This window comes from Pyxicephalus adspersus, chromosome 8, assembly GCF_032062135.1.
Source record: "Pyxicephalus adspersus chromosome 8, UCB_Pads_2.0, whole genome shotgun sequence".
Lineage (NCBI taxonomy): Eukaryota > Metazoa > Chordata > Amphibia > Anura > Pyxicephalidae > Pyxicephalus > Pyxicephalus adspersus.
The window spans coordinates 29,092,818-29,117,058 of record NC_092865.1 but is presented as its reverse complement, the minus strand read 5'-3'; the positions used below and the strand labels follow the sequence as shown (position 1 = coordinate 29,117,058).

The 24,241-nt window shown below is 37.5% G+C and overlaps 1 protein-coding gene across 1 annotated transcript in view; it reads left to right on the top strand.

Moving 5' to 3' along the window:
• Positions 1-13,709: 13,709 nt before the first annotated feature.
• EPHX4 (epoxide hydrolase 4) overlaps positions 13,710-24,241 on the top strand; it is a 36,124-nt gene continuing 25,592 nt past the window's right edge. The window contains exon 1 of the mRNA XM_072419888.1: positions 13,710-13,978. Within this exon, the coding sequence (XP_072275989.1) occupies positions 13,742-13,978 (237 nt within the window). The 5' untranslated portion in view covers positions 13,710-13,741. The remainder of the gene's footprint in view (positions 13,979-24,241) is intronic.

Below are 24,241 nucleotides of genomic sequence, written 5' to 3'. Positions count from 1 at the left end.
TAAAAGATATTTTTTGTTAATAGTCCTGTTTATGCTACATTTTGAACAACTTAATTACACTTAGTTTAAGAGTAAGCATGCCTTTTGGAGCACAAAGATCCTTAGTGCTCTCTTCTGTACACTAATAATAAAAATGAAAAGCCAGATTACTACATTGTGAGCCCTTTGTCTTCCCAAAGCTGGGCTGCACTTTTTGTGAGCTGTCATTTCTGCAGTATTGCATATCTTTGAACTCCTAGCTACAGAATGTGTTCTACCTTCATAGGCTTCTTGGTGTGTGCACTGTATTTCAGAAATGCCGGCTACTGGCATGTGAAAGCATAGCTTGGAGCATTCAGGAGTAGCAATGTCTGATCTGAGAGCTTTTTGGAGCAAGTAAAAAAACCTATTAATTAGGTTCTATCTATAGACTGTAATTAAACAATATATTTTTTAAAAAATAAATATATTTATTGAGATTGATCTGAGATTTTAATATAATAAATGCCAGATGTCTGTGGAAGATAATAGGCTTTATGCTGTATAGATACATTCTGAGGAGTGATTCTAAAGCAGTAAATGTAATTTTTCACATTCAGCATAAAGACTGGCTTGTTCAGTTAAATTTACTGCCGTATACATATGCTGTAGGCTTTTTTAAATATGTTACTAAAAAAGTCTAAAAGTTAGGGATTTCCTATATTGCGTTATTAAAGAACACAATAGGAAAACAAATCTTTGGTGAAAAAGGTAAAAGTACAGAAATTACCTTTATTTTTACAATGACAGTACAAATATTGTCCTTGATTGTGATGATCAAGACAAAACCCAAACCTAGCTTCAATTTCTTTCCACTGTTTCATGTTTTAATTGTTTTCTATTGATTGTCGCACATTTCTATGGCCTTTGGCTCTTCTTTTCTGACAACTTTCTCAGTGTATTGGATGCCTGGTTGCCGAATGTTCATTGTCATTCCTCCTACTGTCTCCAGTTTAGCTACAAGACACGGTGGCGGTGTCTAAAGTGTGAGTTGAAGAAACCAGAGTACACAGACTTCAGGAAGAGTCAATTTAACATAACTGTTTAATGATCAATTACCTTTCTTTTCCAAAATAAGCAATACCTTACTTGAATAAAGAAGGCCTTTTCTTAAATTGGAGGTCCATTTACACTTGCCAGGCACCATACTCCTAAAATCACGAAGGTGAAAGTGACTATAACTCTTACATTGTAGTTCTCTTCCAAATTGCTGACTGTGATGTTTCCCACTTTCCAGAATGAAGTCGTGTTGAAAGCAGACAGGCAACATTTCGGAAGAAGACACTTTAATCTTTTGCAAGAGGGTTATCTCACAAAGTTTTACTTGCTCTGCGTTCTGTACTCAAAATCACAGAATAGTGATATGGTCCATGCCTAGGTTCCTCTGGCGAAAAACAAGGGTAAGGTATGTTTAATTTTAGCAGTATCCTTTTACAGGTTCATTTTCATTGACATATAGAAGCTGATGTATAGAAGGAAGGAATGGCTAGCATAAGCATACTTTCCATTTTATTGAAAGGCCCACTTAAACTGTATTCATTTCAGTAGAATACTAATTGTGGAGGAACAGTGCCTCCAAATCAGGGCGGGGGTATGCTCAAAATAACAAATTTGTTTTCACAATTTTGTCTTGTAAATATTATTTTAGAAAATCTGTAGACCAAAAGATGTTAAAATTAGAGCATTTAATTTGTTGGTTATTGCTTCTATAAACTCTAACTCAAGACAAAACTTTTGTTTTTAAAAGAAATTTTAGATGTTTTGTCAGATATATTGTTCTGTTCTTTTACTGGGAATATATTCCCTAAATTCCTCTCTCTCCAAGAAAAGAAGACGGGCAGGTGTCACAGAAGAGCAATAAAAACCTAACCTATTACCCTTTTCTTGCATTATCCAAAGTCCTGGAGCTGGCTCTTAGAAGCACAAAGCACTGTGTCCTTTAAGCAACATAAAGAGCCACTAGATGGTGTTTTTAGATAATGCACTCCGCATATATGTGATCCCTGAACAGGATTTTGTACCACTACAAAAGTATTTCATAGCTCATGCTTGAATTGTAGTATTGTGGTTTGTAGTATTGCACTAGCTGAATATTACCTGAGATCTTTTGGTGATGGCAGTAGTTGAGGTTCCCTATATCAAGAGGCCTCAAAAAATAGACTATTGTCAAACTCTGTTTTGATTTCGGATCCAAGGTTTTAAACCACATCAATATAAGCAAAACATACAGTGGGTTGCACTGTTTGGACCCAGCACATATAGTTTATATATATTGCTTCCTATTTTCAAGGCATTACCCCAAACAATGTTTAATATAGTTAATGTAAAATATAACCCCTTTACAAATGATTTTTTTATTCTGAAGAATAGACCTTTCAGTTCTGTGCCACAGAAGGTATTAAAAAGGAAATGGCTAATAATAACCATTTGTATTATACATGTGTGTTTGAGTATGTTTATAAAAATTAACATGCCATAACTTGTGCACATCTGTTTTCCCTATGTGAGAAAAGCATCTAAGAAGAATCATATGATATAGTATGCACAGTCATGACCAAAATTCCAATATCATGGAACTGCTGTACCCATGTACCAGTCCGAAGCAGTCACCTTATCACAGTAGCTGCTAGTAACCTTTTCACTGTGATAATGGTTTTAAAACTCACACAGAATCTTAGAGCAAGGGGCTCAGGAGTATATAACATAAAGTGTTCAGAAATTAGGAGATTGTAAGGGACATTGCTCAGGTGTCGTGAGAAAATAACATAAAGTACACAGAGATTTGCACACAGCCCTCCTTCATCCCCATTCCTCAACACAATTTCAATTTCCAAACTTAAATTCCATCCAAACAGAAATTCCCCCATCTTCCTTTACAAATTCCCCCCAAAAACAAATTGCTTCTGCCACAAAGTTTTTATTGCGGACATATATGCTGTATATGTTTCTGTTTATTTTGATCAGGCAAACATTTGAAGTAGCTCCGTTGGTATCTTTTAATGGGTGCCTGATCAACTCCCAGTGATACAAGTAAGAGGCAAAGCTCTGGATTTCCTGTAGAACAGCTTGTGTGTCCTCATGGTCCAGATGGTCTCTGTCGCCTCAAATTTTATCTATTTCTTCCCAACATTTTTATTAAACAGCAAGCACAGTGCAATATTCATACTGGGGATTCAAAGTAAACTAAATTATGAAAATACTGAAGGTGGGTAATTGGGTAATTGTTATTATATTTAATAATAAACAGGATTTATATAGCACCAACATAATACACAGCACTTTACATTTAAAAGGGGTTGGAAATCACAGACAGAAACACAGTGACACAGGAGAAGGAAAGGACGTAAAGAGCTTACTATCTAGAAGGTAGGGGAAGGAACACACAATTGGTAGGGAGATATGTAGTGGTGGGAAGTAGTGAGGGTTTTAAAAGACAGAAGAAGATGGGTAGGCAAGTTTAATAAAAAAAAATTGGTTTTGAGTGCTCTTTTAAATGAACAGAAAGTATGAGCAAGATGAATAGGATGAGGAAGACCATTTCAGAGAGTCGGAGCAGCCCTTGAAAAGTCTTGGAGCCGTGCCTGTGAGGAGGTTATGAGTGAGGAAGTCATTAGTGGGTCATTTGGAGGAGCGAAGAGAGCAGCTAGGGGAGTATTTTTTTTACCAGGTCAGAAAGGTAAGTGGGACAATACCTGTGGAGAGATTTGAAGGCAAAGCACAGGAGCTTGAATTTGATTCTAAGGTGAAATGGAAACAAATGGAGGGTACTACAAATACATGCAGCAGAAGAGGAGCGGTAGCAAGGATGGATAAGCCTGGCTGCAGCATTCAAAATAGATTGTAGAGGAGAGAGGAGAGTGTTATATCAGTCCAGATGAGAGATGATAAGAGCATGCACAAGGAGTTTGGTGGACCCTGGGGCGGATTTTGGAGATTTTGTGAAGGTGGAATGTAGTGACAGGATATGGAAATGTTATTAATATGGGGGGTAAATGAGAGGGCAGAATCAAAGGTGACACCAAGACAATGTGCCTGAGGGGAGGGATGAATAATAGTGTTGTTGATTGGTGGGTAAATGCCACTGATGTAAAAATTACCTTTACATCAGTGTAAGCATATATTGCCCATACATGACTGGCCAATAAAAGTAATAGATATTTCTATGTTCTGCCTTTGTCTATAACTAATTATAACTGGAGTAAATTTTTAAAAACTCTAAAAAAGAAGCTGAAAAGGAGCCGTGAGACAGATTATCCAACAGAGTTACAAGAAAGTCATAAATTCCTTCTTTAGCTCTTCTAAAGTATCACTGCCACAAAATCAAACCCGACGCTGACCACTTCTTATTACTGCCACTGTTTAGAGTGAAAATGTCTTATCTTCAGTGAACAAACCATCAGAACTTTTCAAACTGTTACACTTGGCTGCCCAGGAATACAGGTGCAAAGGTACAGGTCCAAACGTAGTCACATCCTGATTTACAAATTGTGTGCATTATTTGCTTTTTTCAACCCCACTGTAACCTGATTGTTCTGGAATTCTTTATTTTATATGGACCTAGTCATACTATCTCTGTAATTATTTTTTATGAAATATAATCAAAGAACTTCATGAGCTGTTTAATATACAATTGATTTATATCCCCTTTTTTGCATTTGTAAATAAATCCCAGTGGTCATATATCCATTGAACTTACTTACCTTTACACCCCAATGTCCCCACAGACACTTTCTCGGGGTTTCCCTTTGTAATAGGATTGAATTGCAGCCCTAAAGAATACCCAAGGACAAAACTTTTTTTCTTTGTGTGAACAAGACATCACATTAAAGAGATATCCTTTCACTTCCTAATGAAATAAATATTGACAAAAAAAGAAAAAAAATCTTTAGCTCCCTTTCACCCAATCTATAAAAAAAATTCTGGATTAGTTATACTCAACAGATTTACAGTCTTGCACTGAATGAAGAAAAGACAAAATTATTTAAAAAGTATGGAAGTGGGACAAGACAGTGAAAGATCACAACAAAAGATCATTGAAATGACCCAAAGGCACCAACACTGGACTCTGATATAGACTATGATACAGGCATGTTTTGAGTGCAGCATTCTCCTGAACAATGTTAAACAAATGACTGTGTGTGAAAATGAGACACAAAGGCATAAAGCATCGCTACCACCTGACTCAAATGTGAACATGCATGTAAGGCCGAAGTACAACCTCCACAAACTGTTTAGCTGTTTGCCACTTGATTTATTTTCAACATACTGCAAGGTGGTCCATCTTCTAGTTTGCTGTTGAAGACCCATCAGCAACATCTGACTTTGAAAAAGAAGATACATCAGAAAAACAATAATAAAAACAGTGTGAATACCAGGACTGCTGTACCTGAAATGTGAATCAGGATATATATACACATATATTTTTACCGATGCATATTAGAATATATTTGTATTCCAATTTTACTATAATGAATGGTAAAAATTGTGGAACAGCATGAGCAACACCCTGGATGATTAAAGCTCATATTTGCCTAGTCAAGATACAAATCTTTACCATATTTACAATCACTGTTTATACAATGTATATGTCCGATGGTATACCTGATCACAATGCTTCAAAGTTGGTAGATGTTAAATCTTGACCCATTTTGTAAATGGGAAAATCCATTTCTTTTGAATAGCAGATTTGTCATCTATGAGCAATGTGACACATATTAATCATTACATTCTCTACAAATAGATGAATACTCTAAAAATAGTCTTCACTAATTTGCTTAAGTATTACAGGTTACGAAATATTAAGTTTCTGTAAAGTAACTCCCCAAAAAAAGGCAGGGTGTGAGACAAGTGGGGACCAAAGTGTAAACTCCTCCTTCATATTGATGCTAGACCCCCCTTCCACAATTATTCTACACTATCCTTCTATAGGGACTCCACACTGCCCCCTTTCCCTCATAGTGACCACACACTCACCCCTCTCTTTCCATAGGGACCCCACACTGCCCCCTCTCCTCCTTTAAAGTCCCCACACTGCCCCCTCTAATTCCATAGAGTCCCCACACTGCCCCCTCTCCCTTATAGTGACCACACACTGCCCCCTCTCCTTCCATAGTGACCCTACACTGGCCCCTCTCCTTCTACAGTGACTCCACGCTTCCCCCTCTCCTTCCATAGTGACTCCACACTGCCCCCTCTCCTTCCATTGTGACCCCACACTGCTCCCTCCCTCCCCATAGTGCTCCAACCTGCCCCATCCCTCTCCATAGTGACCCCACACCCCCCCCTCTACTTCCATAGTAACCCCACACTGCCCCCTCTACTTCCATAGGGACCCCACACTGCCCCCTATCCTTCCATAGGGACCCCACATTGCCCCCTCTCCTTCCATAGTGACTCCACACTGCTACCTCACCTACTATTGTGACCACACACTGTCCCCTCCCTCTTCATAGTGACTCCACACTGCCCTTTCCTATACCATAGTCACCCTACACTTCCCCCATACTTTTACCCTCCAAAGTCATATATTTTAATATTGATGCATAATATATTTGTATTCCAATTTTACTATAATGAATGCTATAAAACAATACAATGAATGGTATAAATTGTGGGGTAGCATGAGAAACACCTTCGACAGGTAACACCCCTAATTCCCTAGGTACAAAATATTCATCACAATCACTGTCTTGTCAGAAATGTCTTTCAGCCTCTTTTCTATTTGTACGTCACGTATCCCAGAAGGCTTCTAGTTGCTCTCTCTGTGGATGCCCAAGATCGGACATGGGCAGTAGGGGCTTTTTCCTGCAATGGGAAAAAAATGCAGATTGCATACAAGCGCAGTGAGATCAGCACTCTTTTTTCCCATTTACAGCTATGTGACCGATTGGGTGACGTAACCAAAGGAAGATTGACGAAAAGGCTGGCTCCCGCCACCTCCTCCACACTGCAACAAAAGAGGATTACAGATCGGTGCAGAACTCAATACCTCCAGAGGATGTAAATGTAAGTGTGATTTTTTTTTTTTTTTTAGTTTAGTCTTACTTTAAAAAGCAGAAAACAAAACAACACAATACACAAGTACTGCATGTCACACATTTCCACGTCTTATGACTACATTACCAAATACTGTCAGGGATGGATTTTTACTCTTTTCTTCTATAGTCCAAAAGCTTGTGTTCCCCCTACTTCGGCAGCATAAAAGATACCAAACTAATGTTATCATACAGTCCTGGCCTGTCAGATATTGCTTTCTGCTCACCATTTGTGGACCATAAAGCAGAAACTACATTATACAACAAGTCCTATCGGCTTCAGACAGCCGCTTACCTTCTTTGAACCCTAATACATCTTCAGGCCCTTAAATCTCCCTGTTCATGAGAAACTGAGGTTCAAATAAGGTAAAGGGGAACCTGCCCCTAAAGTGAATACCTGTCCAGATCGTGCATACTAATTACAGAGACGGGCACTTTAAGGGCGCATCGTCTCATGCCCTTCACTAACAGTGTAATAATTCAGACAACAGTTTCAAAAGCTGCCTTTGATCAAGTAGATCAGAAGAAACCTGTACTGAAAGAATATAAAGGCTGCCATGGCTGGATTCTCTTAACATTATAATTCTGACTTAGTGAAAAAGTGGCTTCAAAACTTTCTACTGGCCTATGACATGTATGCAGATCAGGCATTCAGACTTCAGTCTGATGTTCTAATTTGCATGCATGCTCTTGGTTAGTACCTTAGTACTGAAGTCAGAGACAGCCAGGTAACCAATCTGTAAAGTGTTAATGTAGGACTCACCAGACAAGAAGACCCTCAGTGGGGGTTGTGAGTTTACATATTTTGACTAATATGTAAATCATTTTGTTCACACGCATACCAGCCCACCTGCTTAAAGCTGAATAGATATAAAATACACACGTTAGTGCAGCTTTGTTTTAATTATTAGACATCAAACATTTATTTTTGCTAACCAATCAGGCAGTGGTTCTAAAGAAGAAACTCCAAAGATGTGGACAGTGGAGTGGAGGAGTACTCCAAGGCTGGGGCAGTGAATAGAAGAACACCCTAGAATTTGGGTAGCGGGTGGAAGAACAACCCAGGATTTGGGTAGTGGGTGGAAGAACAACCCAGGAATGCAGCGGGGGATGGATGAGTAACCCAGGATTGGGGCAGTTGGCATTACACCACTCAGCTGTCACACTAATTCGGCACAAAAAAGCACTCTGAGTATTTATTACGTGCAATCACTTTTTATTATGTCTACCTATTTTGTTTTAAATTGAAATATATGATGTATGATGAAATATATGATTTATTTAATAAGAAGATGTGTTTGTGCTCTTGGTCTTTGTAATGTCTTGGGAACATAAATGTTTTCACTTAAGACCCATCTAATTTTTACCCTTATTGTACACATTTCATACTTTGGATTTAGTTGGAAACAGTGCAAATACATTTTTACTCACAATTAATATATTTTCTATATATTTCCTCCTTATCACCATTCAGGCACTCGGGAAAGGGTTACAACAATGATGAAAGTCACATGGTGATACATAGGTTCTTCATGGCAACATGAAGCTTGAATTTCAACACAGGTTACCAGGAAGATCTATTTTTATGGGTTTCAGGATGTGATATAGTAGATGGAAAATAGTTCCCTATGGTCTGTCTCATGGGCAAGATCTAATGTTGTAATTAACCTTTGAGGAACCAAGAAAAGATGAAACTGATGAATAGCATCTCAGTGTGACTGAACCATGGATCAACGACATATCTCATTTATGTCCTATTTCTTTCAAACCTTTACTGCACAATAAAACCAAACTGCCATAACTCTTCTCATTAAACCTTACTAAGAAGGTATAGGCTGGATTCACACCAAGCGGGTTGGGTTTACTGAACGTAGACACTTGCTGCAATGTTTTTTTTCTTTTTCCATTTTATACTAAAATAAAACTCCTCTTAACCAACACCACCTTTGTTAAAAAAAAGAGTTTGCAATAAATACAAAATTTAAACAATTACTACTTTCTGGAAGGTGGGTGGGGGGTGACCTCCCTGTTGTCTCCTGTGCACTAAAAATCCTGCTCAGTATTAAAATATTACCTATATATTCAAATATTCAAATACAAGTCACAAGTTTTTACAACATTAGTGGGTGAAAAGGAATATGATCTTCATATCATCTTAATAGAGACACAGACAGTATTTAAAAGCATTACAATTACTCGTGTAGTGGGGCTACCCCTGCACTACAAGAATAAAATGCTCATTTACATCCACTTACCATAGGTTGATATCTACTTACCACAATGGTTACTGCTTTTGCGCACCTAATGGCAACTGTTAGGTACCCAGAAGTAGTAACATGCAGTAACAGCTAAGCTTATTCAGACATGTAAACACGTGTGCAGGTGTTTACAAGCATTTGTAAAGCTTAGCAAAGTGGTGTGTTTTATTTCCCTGTTTTTTAATTCTTATTAAACAAAATAATAAGACAAAAAACAAAAAATGCTCGTAAAGCTAAAATCACTTGCATTAGTGGTGACTAGTGGTGCCAGCTAAAGTCTTCTGAGATGGCAAACTTCCCTTGGAATCTGCATGTAGCATTAGCTAAATAGACACTCACAACAGAAATGCTTCCTTTGAGGCACAATTTCTGTGATTAACACTTTGCCTGAGCCATTAAATAAAGAAATGGTTTAAAATACAAAATAATTGATTTAAAGGACATTTAGGATTCATGTGTCTTTTTCTCCTTAAAAGTTTATCACATACAGTGCATATAGGAGAGCAGTGTGATAATGACAGACTACTAGTTGTTATGTTTTGTGTGACAAACACCCTTTATCAAGCATTGGGAAAGTGCACTGCTTTATTGATTTCCTAGGTGTAAAGTATGTGCTAATGTGTTAATGCCCATTCACTATATTTACACATGATGACAATAAACCTTTCCACAGTTTCATGTTAGAACAAGTGATCGGTGGTGGACAAACATAGAAGCAAGCTATATTGTGCATGCACCTGGCCTTTTTTAAACTAAATCATAAATGCTGGTCAGCCTAAACTTTAAAACCACTTGCTTATATTGTGTAGGTACTCCCTGTTCCACCAGAAAGCTGACCTGCTGAGTCATGGACAACATTTCTAAAGATGTTCTATGTAGTGTGGGTGTTCGAATTCGGGTTGTCTTTTCGGGTTCCCAACATTGACTTTAATAGTGTTCTAATTCGGCATACGATCACCCGAACAATGTCCCCCTATTTGATCGAATAGCTGTCGAATCGAATAGTGAGATATTCGACCAACACTAGTCCTATGGAATCTGGCACCAACAAGTTAGCCGCAGATCCATTAAGTCACCCCACATACACTGGTTTCCCTTCTTCCTATAGTGTGCCATTCTACCATCTCTTCCTCAGATAAAAGTTTCATACACACCCAACCATCCACATGATCTGAAAACAAAAATAATCAGTCCAGGCCACCTTCTTTCATTGCATGGTCCTGTGCTCATTGTGGGGGCTTTCCAAAGGGAACAGTAGTCAGCATAGACTGGTGCACAGCTACAAAGCCCAATAAACACTGCAATGTACTGTACTTTCTGACACCTTTCAGCAGGATGTATTTCAGGAATTTGTGCTAAAGGAGTTCTTTTACAGAGCTGAACCAGATGAGCTCACCTTTCCTACCATGGGCATCAATGAGTCTTGGCCACCAATAAACCTGTTGCAAGTTTACTGGTTGCCCTTCAATGGACTATTTTTTTTTTAAGGTATACTGGGAAGACCCCACAAGACCCGCCGTTCAGAAAATGTTCTGATTCACTCATCTTTGTTATCTAGCCATCACAATTTGGCATTTGTCAAAGTGGCTTGTATACTTATGCTTGCCCATTTCTTCTGCTTTTCAAAAACTGCCTGTTCACTGTGTGGCTGTAAATATTCCACCCCTTGCCAAGTGTAATTACAATAAGGCAATTAATCTCAGAAACCTGTAGGTAGCATTTATACTGCATTACATTAGAGTAGTTTTGTTGTAAAGTTTTATAAAAAAAATAGATATTTGTTGCATGAATAGAACATTAAATTAGGTTAAATTATATCTGACAAAATACATATGCTGCAATTAACAAATCCTTCTTTACCAGATGCTAATTGCATGATTGTTTTGTTTATCTAAGGCTTTAATGTGTTTTTGTTACCAACTGGGAACATTTATGCAGATTATGAGTTCTGATTTTCTTCTAACTTCACTGGAGAAATGTTTGTTTAGGACCAGTGACCCAGAAAGTATTAAGGTTCTCAGGCAACTACCAATCTTAGAAATAGGTTATCGGTGGCAGTCTCCATATTTCTCCCAGAACAATGCACCTGTGCACAGACAATAGACATTACACTATTTATATATTATAAACAGGGAGAAAAGCTTCTAAACAACTTAATCTGAGTTCTGAGCTATGGGCTGTAACAATTAGCTATGTAGCTGCTTTAGGTCACTTATGCCAATGATTTGTCACTGCTATCAGATTTGTCCGTTCTACAAATTACTATCCTCTAGCAATTTTTTAAGCTATAGAGTTGAATGAGAGCCCACTGCAAATAAGTTAAATAATGTTACATGACCCTATAGTTGTGTTTCAGTTGATTTCTAACCAGTTGGAAATAGCTGTTGGTAGTTTGCAGTAGTTTAGTACCTTGTCCGGATCTGATATCAAATAAAAAAGCTAAGATTTCAAAGCCTGTGGTGTGACTTTTGAAAATAAATTTCTCTAAAATTCTCAGACTAATGGTAATACTTAAAGCACAGAAAACAATTAAAAAATGGTCCTGCATGTGTTTTATTGCTATAATCATTTTTTTTAGATTATGGCAGATTTATTTGTCACATGGAACCCTCCAGTCCTGTGATTTCATTGGTCAGGCACTTCTATCTTAACCTTGTTTTCTTCCAGGCCCAGTGTCTTTGGCCTTCTTCATTGGAAAGCTGCTTCATCCCATGCTTTACTAACACTATACACTGAGCTGTGCATGCAAATCCTAACCTTATCCTAATTGTGGAGTTTAAAAAAACGATAGGGATGTAAATTCTTAGTGCTAGATTTTCTTGTGAAGTAATATCAATTCATCTAAAGCAGGCTGCATGAGTAGTGATCATAACTGCGCACACACTAGTAAATATGCATGATCAAGTAAGTGATCAGTATATATGTAATATCAATTGTTTACCTGGAATACTGCTGTGTACCATTTAATACCAACCAGATTCCAGCCAATGGGAGCTCCAGTATCTACACTGTATTATATAACATCTGGTATTACTGGTATTATGTTTACAGCAGGGAGTATACCTATTGACTGGTGAATGTCAGGCACCAGCCCATGGGATTGCTGCCCATTGTTTACTACTAATGATCAGAGCTATGTATACATTACCAATGGCGAGGAACCTGTCTTTATCTGTGTCACCTAGCGATTGCTGGCTTTGTACTATTCAATGTATTTGAAAGTTGCTGGTCATCCGCTGGTCACCCTCCTGCATGATTCACTCAACATAGGAACATGCATTCTCTATCATATTTCTGTCAATATGTCAGTTAAATATCAATTCAGAATGTCCAGGCTGAAATGATTTTTGTTAGATTGAATGAGTTTATGACACATGACATCTAATCTATAGTTCTGCAAGTATCAGGGAGTGTGAGCTATAGAACTGCCCTGGCAGGGGGCTAGTAGACTTATGCCGAGAGACCACTGATAGTGACGCTCCTCATCTGAAGGTTAGTAGTAGGGAATAGTTTGCTTTAGGAAAGCTTCAGTTACTTTACACGAAACTCTAACAGTAAGAATATGAACACTGCTTGTTTTATTGCTCCCCGAATAGATTTTAAACATTTATTTTCAATGTTCAATTTTTTAACAAATCAGAGGTGCCTTTTAATAAAAGTTCTAGGAATGTACGCTAACAAAAAATACAGTAAGCTCAAAAAGCATTGCGCAGCAATAAATTCTGAAGAATAATGATGTCTGTCTGATAAGATAAAAAGCTAAGAATAATACTTGATATTTCCCCTCTGGAAAATATTATGTTTAGTGTAATATATTATTATTATTATTATTATTATTAATAATAATATTACTAAATTAATCCTTTAATATCTATGTACCTGGATGTTATAATACCTACCAACTTGGAGATAGGGAAGAGGGACATTTTTTTGCCAAGGTATATCAAGAAAAAAAACATACCTCTGCCATGCCCCCCTTTGTGCGGACAAAAACATGCAAAAAAAAAAAGGATTAATAAAACCAAGAAGTTTTCTTAGCAACTATGTTTCCTTTACATTATTGTTTCAATATAATGAATGGAATAATTCAGAGGGTGGCATTTTTTAGAAGTATTATATAACCTCACAAAAAAAAGAACAACTGCGGAGGAAAGAGGGCCAGTCCCACCAAATCAGGGACCATTGGGATGTATGCATTCCATGTTTGTAAATTCAGGACATGTTGATGTAAAGGAGTTGCAGTGGAAATAGAACATGCAGTCAAAAGCTGCATCTTCTATTCATTTTGTTCCCTTTAAGAGGCAGCAGCATCAGTCACAGCTGAGCTGTAGTCACTCCCTCATCACCTCCTCCTCTCTCTTTTCTTCCCCTTGTTTCCATGACTTCTAGCACAGCTCTCATTGCCACTTGAGGGTGTCCTCTGTAAGCTGGATGCCTGGGCACAGCATGGCGCTGTTTGTGGACAGCCTGCCCGGTTGTGTGCGTGCTGCAGCTTTCTGGACATTGGTATACTCCTATTGTCTTCTCTGCGCCTGCACTGCATTCATCAAACTTTTCTGCAGCATTCTAATCAGGCCAAGGAGGACCTTTAAGAAGATCTCCAGAGAGGTCACCCCAAGCTGCCTAAATGACCCCTTCCTAGGCACACACTGCTATGTGCGAATTAAGGTAAAGCCATTGTCCAAGACTAACCAACTTTCACCAGTGGTTTTTTTTCCCTTCTGACAGCATCCATTCATTTGCATTCTAAATTATTTCTCACCCTCCTCCATCCTTTTGCCTAGAAAACAGTAGAGTAACTTCAAACTTGGAATCAGCATGGCAGCAATTAATTCTCACTTCTTCAGGCGAGCTGCAGAAACCCATTTGGATCTAGATCTAGTGTATGTTACAATGTTCTCCTATATTATCTCCTGCTGATACTCACTATCAGACCCAGTATCAATTATTATGGTGTATTTTGTAGACAATAACTGATAGTAAAAGCTCTGTAATTAATCAATATAGCTTTGTTATATTAAACCATTTTTCTGCAGCACTAATAGGGAATAATTGCTCATAAAATACAAGATGAATATTATTTACTGCATGCATTGAATACATCTTGCCAATTACCAGTACTTATTATTTAGAATAAAACAAAACCTTTCAAAAGCTGGCTTCATCTTGTGTATTAAATAATTTGCTACTTTCCATAATTAGGTTCTGATATAGTATTGACAGACTATAAGCTATTGCCTTGTTTTAATAATGGGTCCATCAGTCATTCAGGAAGCTGCTCTGGCATGTTTGTCATTCACTCCCTCTATAGTAATTGCAGATCATTGTATGAAAGATGCTGCTTGTGTCTCTAACGTCAATAGACATAGAGAATTGGCTGTTACTTTGATACTCCTTCCCACTACATAACAATGGCTCGGGTGATCCTTCTTGGATTATCCAGCATCTTTTCACGGTGCTGTCAAATGACCATGTGCATTTTTACATATCATCTGTATGTGGTACTGCAATGATTATTCTCTATAGAGTAAACTGTTTATGTGTATCTTGCTGCTTAAGCTAGAAATGGTTTTCACGAAAAATTATTTCTTAAACCCAAATCACACCCATGTGAGTTGTAAAGAGTTTAACCCTGAACATGGTAGATGGTCACAGTCTATTGACCTTCCCATATTATAAAGAGCCATTGATACTCTGTTTCATTGTCTTGTTCTCTCTTTGTATTGTGTGATATTTCCCTTCACTGCTTTGAGCACGTAGCAGTTTTGCAGGTCACCTTCTTTGCCTGTGTGTTTCATGCCACGTTAGTAGAATAACAATTCCTACCGCCAAGTTGAGTGTAAACATGCAGCTAGCCTTTTCATTGAGGCAATTACTACACCTAATAGTAATTATCCGTTCAATTGGCATCACAAGTGGGATCTAGAGCCCATGAAATGATTAAGCACTTGTGAGAAATTATTAGAAGGCCTGATATGGCTTTGTATAGTGGTTTTTAGTAAATACATCTCATTTTTCAAGGTTATCTGTATGTTAAAAAATAGTGTATTGTTTCCTGCAAAATTACTAACGTAAAGAGAGTTTAATGCTACAATTTCTGCCTGCACATAAAGTGAGTAATTCTTTTGCCAAATGAAGATAAATAATGGCAAAGAGTCACAGCTGGCATTTTATTCCGGTTGCAAATATAGGAATGTTCTTCGGCAGTGGACCAAATTATTTTAAATCATAATCTACACTCTCTAGGAATGCTACATATATACTTGAATTCAAAAACGTATACAATTATATGTGTTTAGAGAAATCATGTGACATCATCTTTAAGAAGTAAATTATGATTTTAAAGCAAGTGGCTGGACCAACAAAGGTCATGTTTAAAGAAGAGGAGCTTCATATTGTCATGACTGGACAAGAAATGTCACCCATCAATCAAAGGTACTTAGGAAGATAGATCCAGTATTACAAGCCTTGGTTGTAGATTAGTGTAGTGCAGATACCTTTCAATTATCATGCTACACTTCATATATGTTTTTCACAAATGCAGCCATTCAAGAGCATGTTTTTAAACCATGCCACCCCATGTTGTCTAATTTAGGGAAATCTGAAGCATATTCATTATATATATATTTCTCAGGCAAACTATACAGAAATGGATATTACTTTGTTCAATTTTCAATTCTTAGTAAAGGTCGAGAGTCAAACGAAACTCAATCAAACACACTAACACACCACATTTGATGGAAAAGTTGTTTTGCCAGCCATCAAAACTACTGCCACCTTACAGAGGTCACAAATAAGGGCAAGTTACTGCACACTGGACCAGGTCCAAACATCAATTTTCTACGCAGAGTCAAATTTAGCCAAAATTAACTTAATTAGGTAACTAAATCAAGTGATTTAACCAAAGCTTATAGTCTTATTTCCTAGTTGTCAACTTTTATTTATTTGAAGGAATAAAAATACTTACTTCCACATAGTTTAAATCAAATCTAGTTCCAGAGTCAATGCAGAACCCACACTAATGATATAAGACCGTCACCAAAGAATCTCTAAGGCAAGAACAAAAAGGTGATCTGAAATGAAAGATTTGGCACCTCTGTGTGTTTAACTGCTTAGTAAACCCTAAACTGCTGGAACCAAAATTCTTGACATTTTCCATGTAGGATACAGCAGGGGGAGAAAGTCCCCAGGTTACATACGAGATAGGAACTGTAGGTTTGTTCTTAAGTTGAATTTATATGTAAGTCCGAACATGTACATTATTTTAATAAATGCAATTAGGACAGATGTTTGTCTCAACATAATATTAGGCAGCGTGGTGTCAGTTATTGTATAAAATCCTCACTATGAGCTAATCACAAAATTAAAAAAAAAAACTTTACGAAGCCTAGACATTCATTACCTTCTAGAGCAAGCTGTGCTTTGATGTTACACATCAGCTCAGTTCATAAAATCACCCACAACTTCAGCTGTGTTTAGCAAAAGATTTCTTCTGCAAGTCATGCAAACCGCGCCCTCCAAGCCTCTGTTCTGTACAGGAGAGAGCAGGAAAGCCCCGTTCGTATCTAGGAGTTGTCCGTATGTGGGATGTCCTTAAGCCGGGAACTACCTGTACTATGTAGTCAGAGGAGGCCTTTTAAAACATGAGATTGCAGACATGCTTCAATATTGAACACTGGCATTAGTGTCTCCTTTCCAACCACAGGGTTGTAAATGATCATGTGAAATATCTTGTCTTTAAAAGCCAATGAAGAACCATTGGTTCATTAGTAAAAAAATATTTTCCACTGGTGACTCTGGCTCCGGGTATGCTTATCAAGCTAAATTACTGTATTTATTTTGGTAATACTTTAGGTCAAAGAACATACCTACCTAAATGGTCTTAATCCATCTGAGACTCAGGTGTACACAACTGGCTTTAAAAATGTTATTGGAGATTTTTTCTTAATTGATGTTGTGCAGACATACAAAAATTAACATTAGAAAACTTTGATTATTTTACAGAGACCTTCAAATAGACCTTTAGAATAATTGAGCAGCACTTATGCACTTTAAAATGCAAATGTCATACTGCATGTGACCTGTTACAGGCTTGGCATACTTCCAGTGTTGGTAGTTGCTATGATCTGAGTGCCAGCTTCAATGCATAACATTGTGTGTGTAATGTTCTATGGGTGTGTTCTGCCTTTTCAATGACAGTCACTATGAGCTTTATCTTTGACGTTGAAACTAAATTTTATCTGATTGTTGCCTAGGGGCAATTAAATGATGTAGGTTTATGGACAGTTACTTTCCATAAAAAGGGCCCGTTTATTGCCCTTCAGACTTTACAGGGTAGAACTATATGGGATAGAAAAAATGCCCTGCTGTTAGTAGGAGTATACAATACCCCACAATGGGTGGTTAAGGAGAACAAAAAACAGAGTTGGTGATCAGTTTGAGTATAAAATGCCCCAATGCCTGTAGTTAGTGGGAGGTGAATAATGAGTCCGATTTGTTAAAGCTCTAGAAGACCGGAGAAGAAAGACTATCATGGGGGAATCCAACAATCCTGGAATTTATTTTTTAGAAACATTTAGAATTATTTGGCAATTTTTATTCAGTCCTGAACCAGATCAATTCCATGTTTTTTGGATCATTCAGATTCACCCATAGTCTATCGTCTTCAGTCTTGAAACCCCATTGTTGGTGTCAGTGAGTGTAAAGCCGCATACACACTTCTTTCAACTACTATGCACTGCACGATGCATGAACGAGTGTTGTACATACAGCACCGTTCTGTACATACAGCACCATTCTGTACATACAGCACCATTCTGCTCTATGCAGTGGGGAAGGGGGGTACGATGGAGCGGCACCCCGCTCCCCCTTCCTTGCATTACGATTGTTCGTCATTCATCGTCCTTGGATCCGCCAGGACGGTCGTTCGGACGATGAACGACACGCGCTGTACACACTTCAGATTCTCGTCCGATACCTGCGCTAATTATCGGGCGAGAACCATTGGAAGTGTGTAAGTGGCTTAATAGTGCCTTATCCTTAGAGATAGAGGGAGGAATAGTGCCTAATTGTTCATTCCATTTAGAGAAATAACGCCCCATCACTGATGTCTGTGGGATGAAAAATGCCTCATCATTGGTATCAGATCAAAGAATAATACCCCATGAATCAGTTAAAGGCTGGCAAAGGAACACTGTGTTGGGACCACTTATTTAGGGTAATCAGATTGAAAAATTATTATGCACTCCAGTAAAATGTGAATGTTTTTCATTGAAACTACTTAGAGAACACAATTTGGTATATTTTCATACCTCACTCACTAACCCTATCTTTATTAGGGCAAACTAATAGCATAAAATGTATCAGATTGTAATCTTAGATTGTAAACTCTTCAGGGCAGTGTCCTCTCCTCCTGTGTCACTGACTGTATTGGTCTTTCCTTTGCACCCCCTATTTAATGCAAAGTGCTGCGTAATATGTTGGCGCTATATAAATCCTGTATAATATTATTAATAAACAGGCAGAGCAATCAGATGATGGGTATGTAAAAAAAAAAAAAAAAATCATGGCAACTAAGACATGATAGCAAAATTAGTAAAAAGTAACACAATTTATGTAAATCAGGCATCAGATGATACCTAACAGTACATACCCACAATTCCCATCTGGAAGGGTGTCTTCCAGGCAAATGCCAAATCATTCCGGACACCTCTTTCCTTCCCATGATAGTATAGCCAAATCTGTTTGGAAGGACTGAAGAATTAATTACAGTCTGGTGGTATTTCTGCCCAGAAATTAATTATAAATATCAAATTTGGGGATGCCGGCTTTGATGGCTCCCATAGGGATTATTCCCAGTATGGCAGCAGATGCAGTGTTGGTTGGGGTTTCCATGGTAACAGAAGATCGACTGGTTTGCTGACACTGAATGTAATAGGGCTGGCAAAATAAAAGGGGTTTGTGCCAGACAGCGAGATCAGACAATGGTTAAATTATAGAAATCATTGTTTTTTTCTGGTATTCCTGGGCAGAAGAACAAAACCTCACCAAATAAAATCTCCTTACTATATATCTCCTTAGTATATTTCTTACTGTGGCTGAATTTATTCTAAAAAGCAAGTGATACCCCCCAGATCTACAGTTTCTTGTTTTCTAATTATAAATATTGTTGAAAATTGTCTGAACAGTGGCAATGTAAGTGCAATTTTTATTTTTATTTTTATGGACTGACAATACTGACACCTATTCCTATGGGTTCTGGCCAGGAACGCATCCACTGCCATCTGTGCCTACTTACCCAGCCTATACTTCTATGCAACCAGCTTATACTTCTATGCACCCAACTTATACTTCTATGCACCCATATACTTCTATGCACCCAGCCTATACCTCTATGCACCCAGCTTATACTTCTATGCACCCAGCCTATACCTCTATGCACCCAGCTTATACTTCTATGCACCCAGCCTATACCTCTATGCACCCAGCCTATACTTCTATGCACCCAGCCTATACTTCTATGCACCCAGCTTATACTTCTGTGCACCCAGCCTATACTTCTATGCACCCAGCTTATACATCTATGCACCCCCAGCTTATACTTCTATGCACCCAGCTTATACATCTATGCACCCAGCCTATACTTCTATGCTCCCAGCTTATACTTCTATGCACCCAGCTTATACTTCTATGCACCAAGCCTATACTTCTATGTACCCAGCTTATATTTCATTGAGGTGCCCTGTGTCTTTGTAATTGTAACACATCATGGGTCCTTTTTGCACCCTGAGAACTGCTCTAAACCAACTTTCACCACACAATCAGGGAAACATATTCATCTAGTATCCTTCATGAAAAGATTTATGTAAAGAATTTGTCAGTTCATTTATCTTCACTTTAGTTAGTAGATTTTGTTGAGATTCTACCTTTTGGTATAATATTATTAGGCCAGACCAGACATTACGTATGCTTCATATACATTGAACCTGCAGCTTTTTTGTCGATACTCTGTTAAGCAGCTACATTTAAAGCAGGCCAATCATGACATTATTTACATTATATAAAAAGTTGGTGTTTGTTTTATTTGTATTTTTTAAATACTTTTTTTGGAAGGACTCCTTTTCTTCCATCGTTACCGCACTGAATGGGAAACCCAGAGCGAACATGTATGTGACCTATGTATCCCAGGAAGTAAAAAAAAGTGGCAATAAACATTTTCAGGAGGAAGTGTCACTCAATCTCAAAGTATTAATTACATGCTACATATTTTTCAGATTGCCTTATAGATGTCACTACATATTAAAAAACTGAAAATAGCTTCAATGTCAATGTCAATGTCACCACCTGAAGTGCTTTGGTGCACTGCACTGCATGTATTAGTATTCCCAGGATCTTTGAGCACCCTTAACTTTTAGATTATGATAAAATGCATTATACATTTACCCTTCACTTTTTAGCTGTACTAAAGAACTGTTCGGAGTGCTTTTTGTATGCAGGTCACATGTAATGTACTTCTTCCCTCATGTGCTTCCAACTTCAAAGCACAGCACTTTAGCCTAGAGGCTTCTAACACTTCCCACCCTTTCAGAATCACAATTGGGATCTGACCTACATTTTAATATGATAAAAAGAGTGAATTAATCTCTTTATCATATTCTAATAAATTATACAGATCCATCTTCAGGATAAGGCAGATTCATTACTTTCTGGGGTAGATCCATATTAAAGGACATAACTAGCAATTTGAGTTGTTTAAATATGCAATGGTTTAACAAGAAATAATATTTTTATACAAACTCTAATAATAATATTCAATATTAAAACGATAGAATTTAAAGCAGAAAAAATAAAAGAAATAAAAAGGGATTTCCCAAAAGTTTGTTTCCAGGATTTGGTCTCCCTGGCCGATAAAGCTTTTCAGTGCCCTGTAGAGTGATCCTTATTCCAAGCATATGTTTTATAGTGTCAATTTACAAACCCCCCCAAAAAAACACAAACCTATTTATATCAATATTTGCCCTAAGTAAACCTAGACAGTAACAGGAGTAAACCTGGTATTGTTGAAGCCTAAAGCCGTAATCAAACGAGGCAAATTGTTAGAGCACAGCTAGCTCTGTTCATAGAGCATGATCATAGAGCAGACCTCAGGGTCGTGGGTTTGTGCCCCATGTTGGGTGATGGCTTTAGGGGGACTCTGGCCTTTGCAGCGCTAGGTCCCAGGTTTGAATCATGGAATTTGTAGGTTCTTCCCGTGTTTGCGTAAGTTTCCTCTAGGTACTCAAAGTTTCCTCCTACATACCAAAAAATATCCAGTAAGGTTGATTGACTTCCCCCCAAATTCACCTTAGACTGTGTTAATGACATATGACCGAGGTAGGAAAATTGAATTGTGAGCCCCTTTGAGGGACAGCTAGTGACATGGACTTTGTAAAGCACTGTGTAATATGTCAGCTGTATATACCGGTAAATACTGGACAATAATAATAGCGCACTTGTGTTTGTTTGCAAAATATAAGTATTACTTTTGAAAATTAACTTTAAAAATTAGAAAACCTATTGTTTAGCTCTGCTTGGCTGTCGCTGTGCATTTTTCCATAAAACCAGGATCTTTCATGTCTTTTAGTTTCCTGTTGAAGTCCTAAGATACAGATTGAAGTCCTCAATTGCTCACCACCTATTTTGTTAGCTAACTTACCCCCTTCTTGTGTAAACTTTCTGCTATAGTGCATAAATGCCGTAAATCAGTTTGACATCTATTACTCTTCCTACTTTGCTGTCCCAAGTTCTCACATGATTGACCCTTCCACTGATGTATTCAGCCAGATTTAGTTTACAAACATATTCAGTTTATAAAACGATATTCTGTCCACCACATTGCTTCTATGCACTGTTATGTACTTACTTGATTGCTAATACAATTTGCCTTGCTAGATTATGGGTTTAGGTGGGTTGTAAAACGAACAACACACAAATTTTATACAGACAGTATCCATGGTATGAATTAACCTAGGTCTTCATTCTCCATAATACGATGAAGAAAAAAACTAAACTAAACCTCAGGCGATTGAACTGTTCTTCAATGTACCATCAAAACTGTTACATTTTATTATAAATTCAATAACATTGTACTGTTTTTTATGATACATTAAAGAACAATTATCCTCTTTTATTTTTTCCCTAAACTACTATTTTTGGGAATAATCTATTGTTAAATTTTCTGAGTAGTGGGAAGACATGGGTAATTTTGATGCATTAAAAACTATGTTTTTTTAGCAGTTAAAAGAGCCCTATTTACTATTTTTTTTTAAACTACAGCCAATTTCCCAAATGGGCCCAAAATAAAAGAAAAAATATTAAAATTGGCAAAAAGTTAGTTATTCGTACTAGTTCACTGATACACAGAACCACTGGTACATGAAACAAAAGACATTTAGTAATGAAGTATTCCCACAAGCCTAAACGTGGAGGTGGAACTACAGCTAAAATCCATTATTAACATGTGATTGCTGTTAGACCTTGGGGAGCGCTTTTTTGTAGAGCTTCCAATATCCAGTAGCAGTCATGCGTGCTCTCTACCGTTTGGTTTCCCACCTGGCTGTTATAGTTTTCCAGTGCCTTGTGGAGTGATTCTTATTACCAGCACATCATTTACATTATGCCATCTTCTTCAATGTCAATCTACAAAAAAACATGTATAACAGTATTTGCCCCAAACTGTCCCCTACCACAGTCACATGATGCACAAATAGGATGCCAACTAACTCATCCAAGTCATTTTAAGAGAAAACCTCCAAAAAATAATATAAGAGGAGGATTGTTCTTGAGTGACAGTCTTTCATTATTTTTCATTATTTTTTTTCAGTCTTTCATTATTTTCTGCAGCGTCTCCCATACTTGTTCTAACCTGCAAAGAAAACAGAAAAATCAAAATATTAAATTAAGCCTCATACACATGATAAATTTCCCAACCCAAGATGATAATTTACATAGTTACTTAGTAGGTCAGATTGAAAAAAGACATAAGTCCATCAAGTTCAATCACTAGGGAAATAAACATATCCCAGATATAAACCCCATGGACATAGTTGATAAAGAGGAAGGGAAAAAAAAACCCTGGTACAATTTGCTCCAACAAGGCAGCAATTCCTGATTTCATGAGGCAATCGGATGTTCCCTGGATCAACAGTCTCTATTATCTTTACTTAAAGCTTTAATACCCAGTTATCTTCTGTGCTTCTAGAAAAGCAACCAGCTTTTTCTTAAATCAATCTATAGAAGTTGCTGAAACTACTTCCTGAGGGAGCTGATTAAACATTTTCACAGAAAATTGTGATTGCTCTGACGACAGTATTGCACCTTTACAACTGTCACCAAATGTCTTTAAGTGGTCAGGAGCGTAAATCAGGAAGACTCAGCAAGGTTCCCTTCCATTCATCCTCTCCCCTTTCAAAGCAGAACACAACTGTTTTACTAGTATTTAAAATAACCACTAACCCACTAACTGTTTCCAGTTACAATTATTGAGCATGTCCGCAAAGTTTTAGTAAAAATTGAAGACAGTCTTTTGGTTGAATACTTCTTATAAGAGGCTGAAAAATGTTACTGAAAATTGGCTGAAAATGGCTGGATTAGAAAACTGTTATCTCATTCTCTCGGGTACCTTATTGCTGTAGAAAGTGCCCTTTTTACTTTTAATGTGATATATAACACAACACAGTGCTCTAAAGGTGAAGATGCCATATAGTAATTTCTTCAGTGTAACATAGATTATAAATATCTATTTTACCAGCGGGCGTAGCAATATAACATCACATTTTGTAGCTCACTCCACTATAGCTGAACAACATAAAGTGCTCATATTTTTATGTTATATGGTTAACAAAATTAACGCACAGCCTATAACACAAACTGACCTCTCCTCCTTATTTTTTA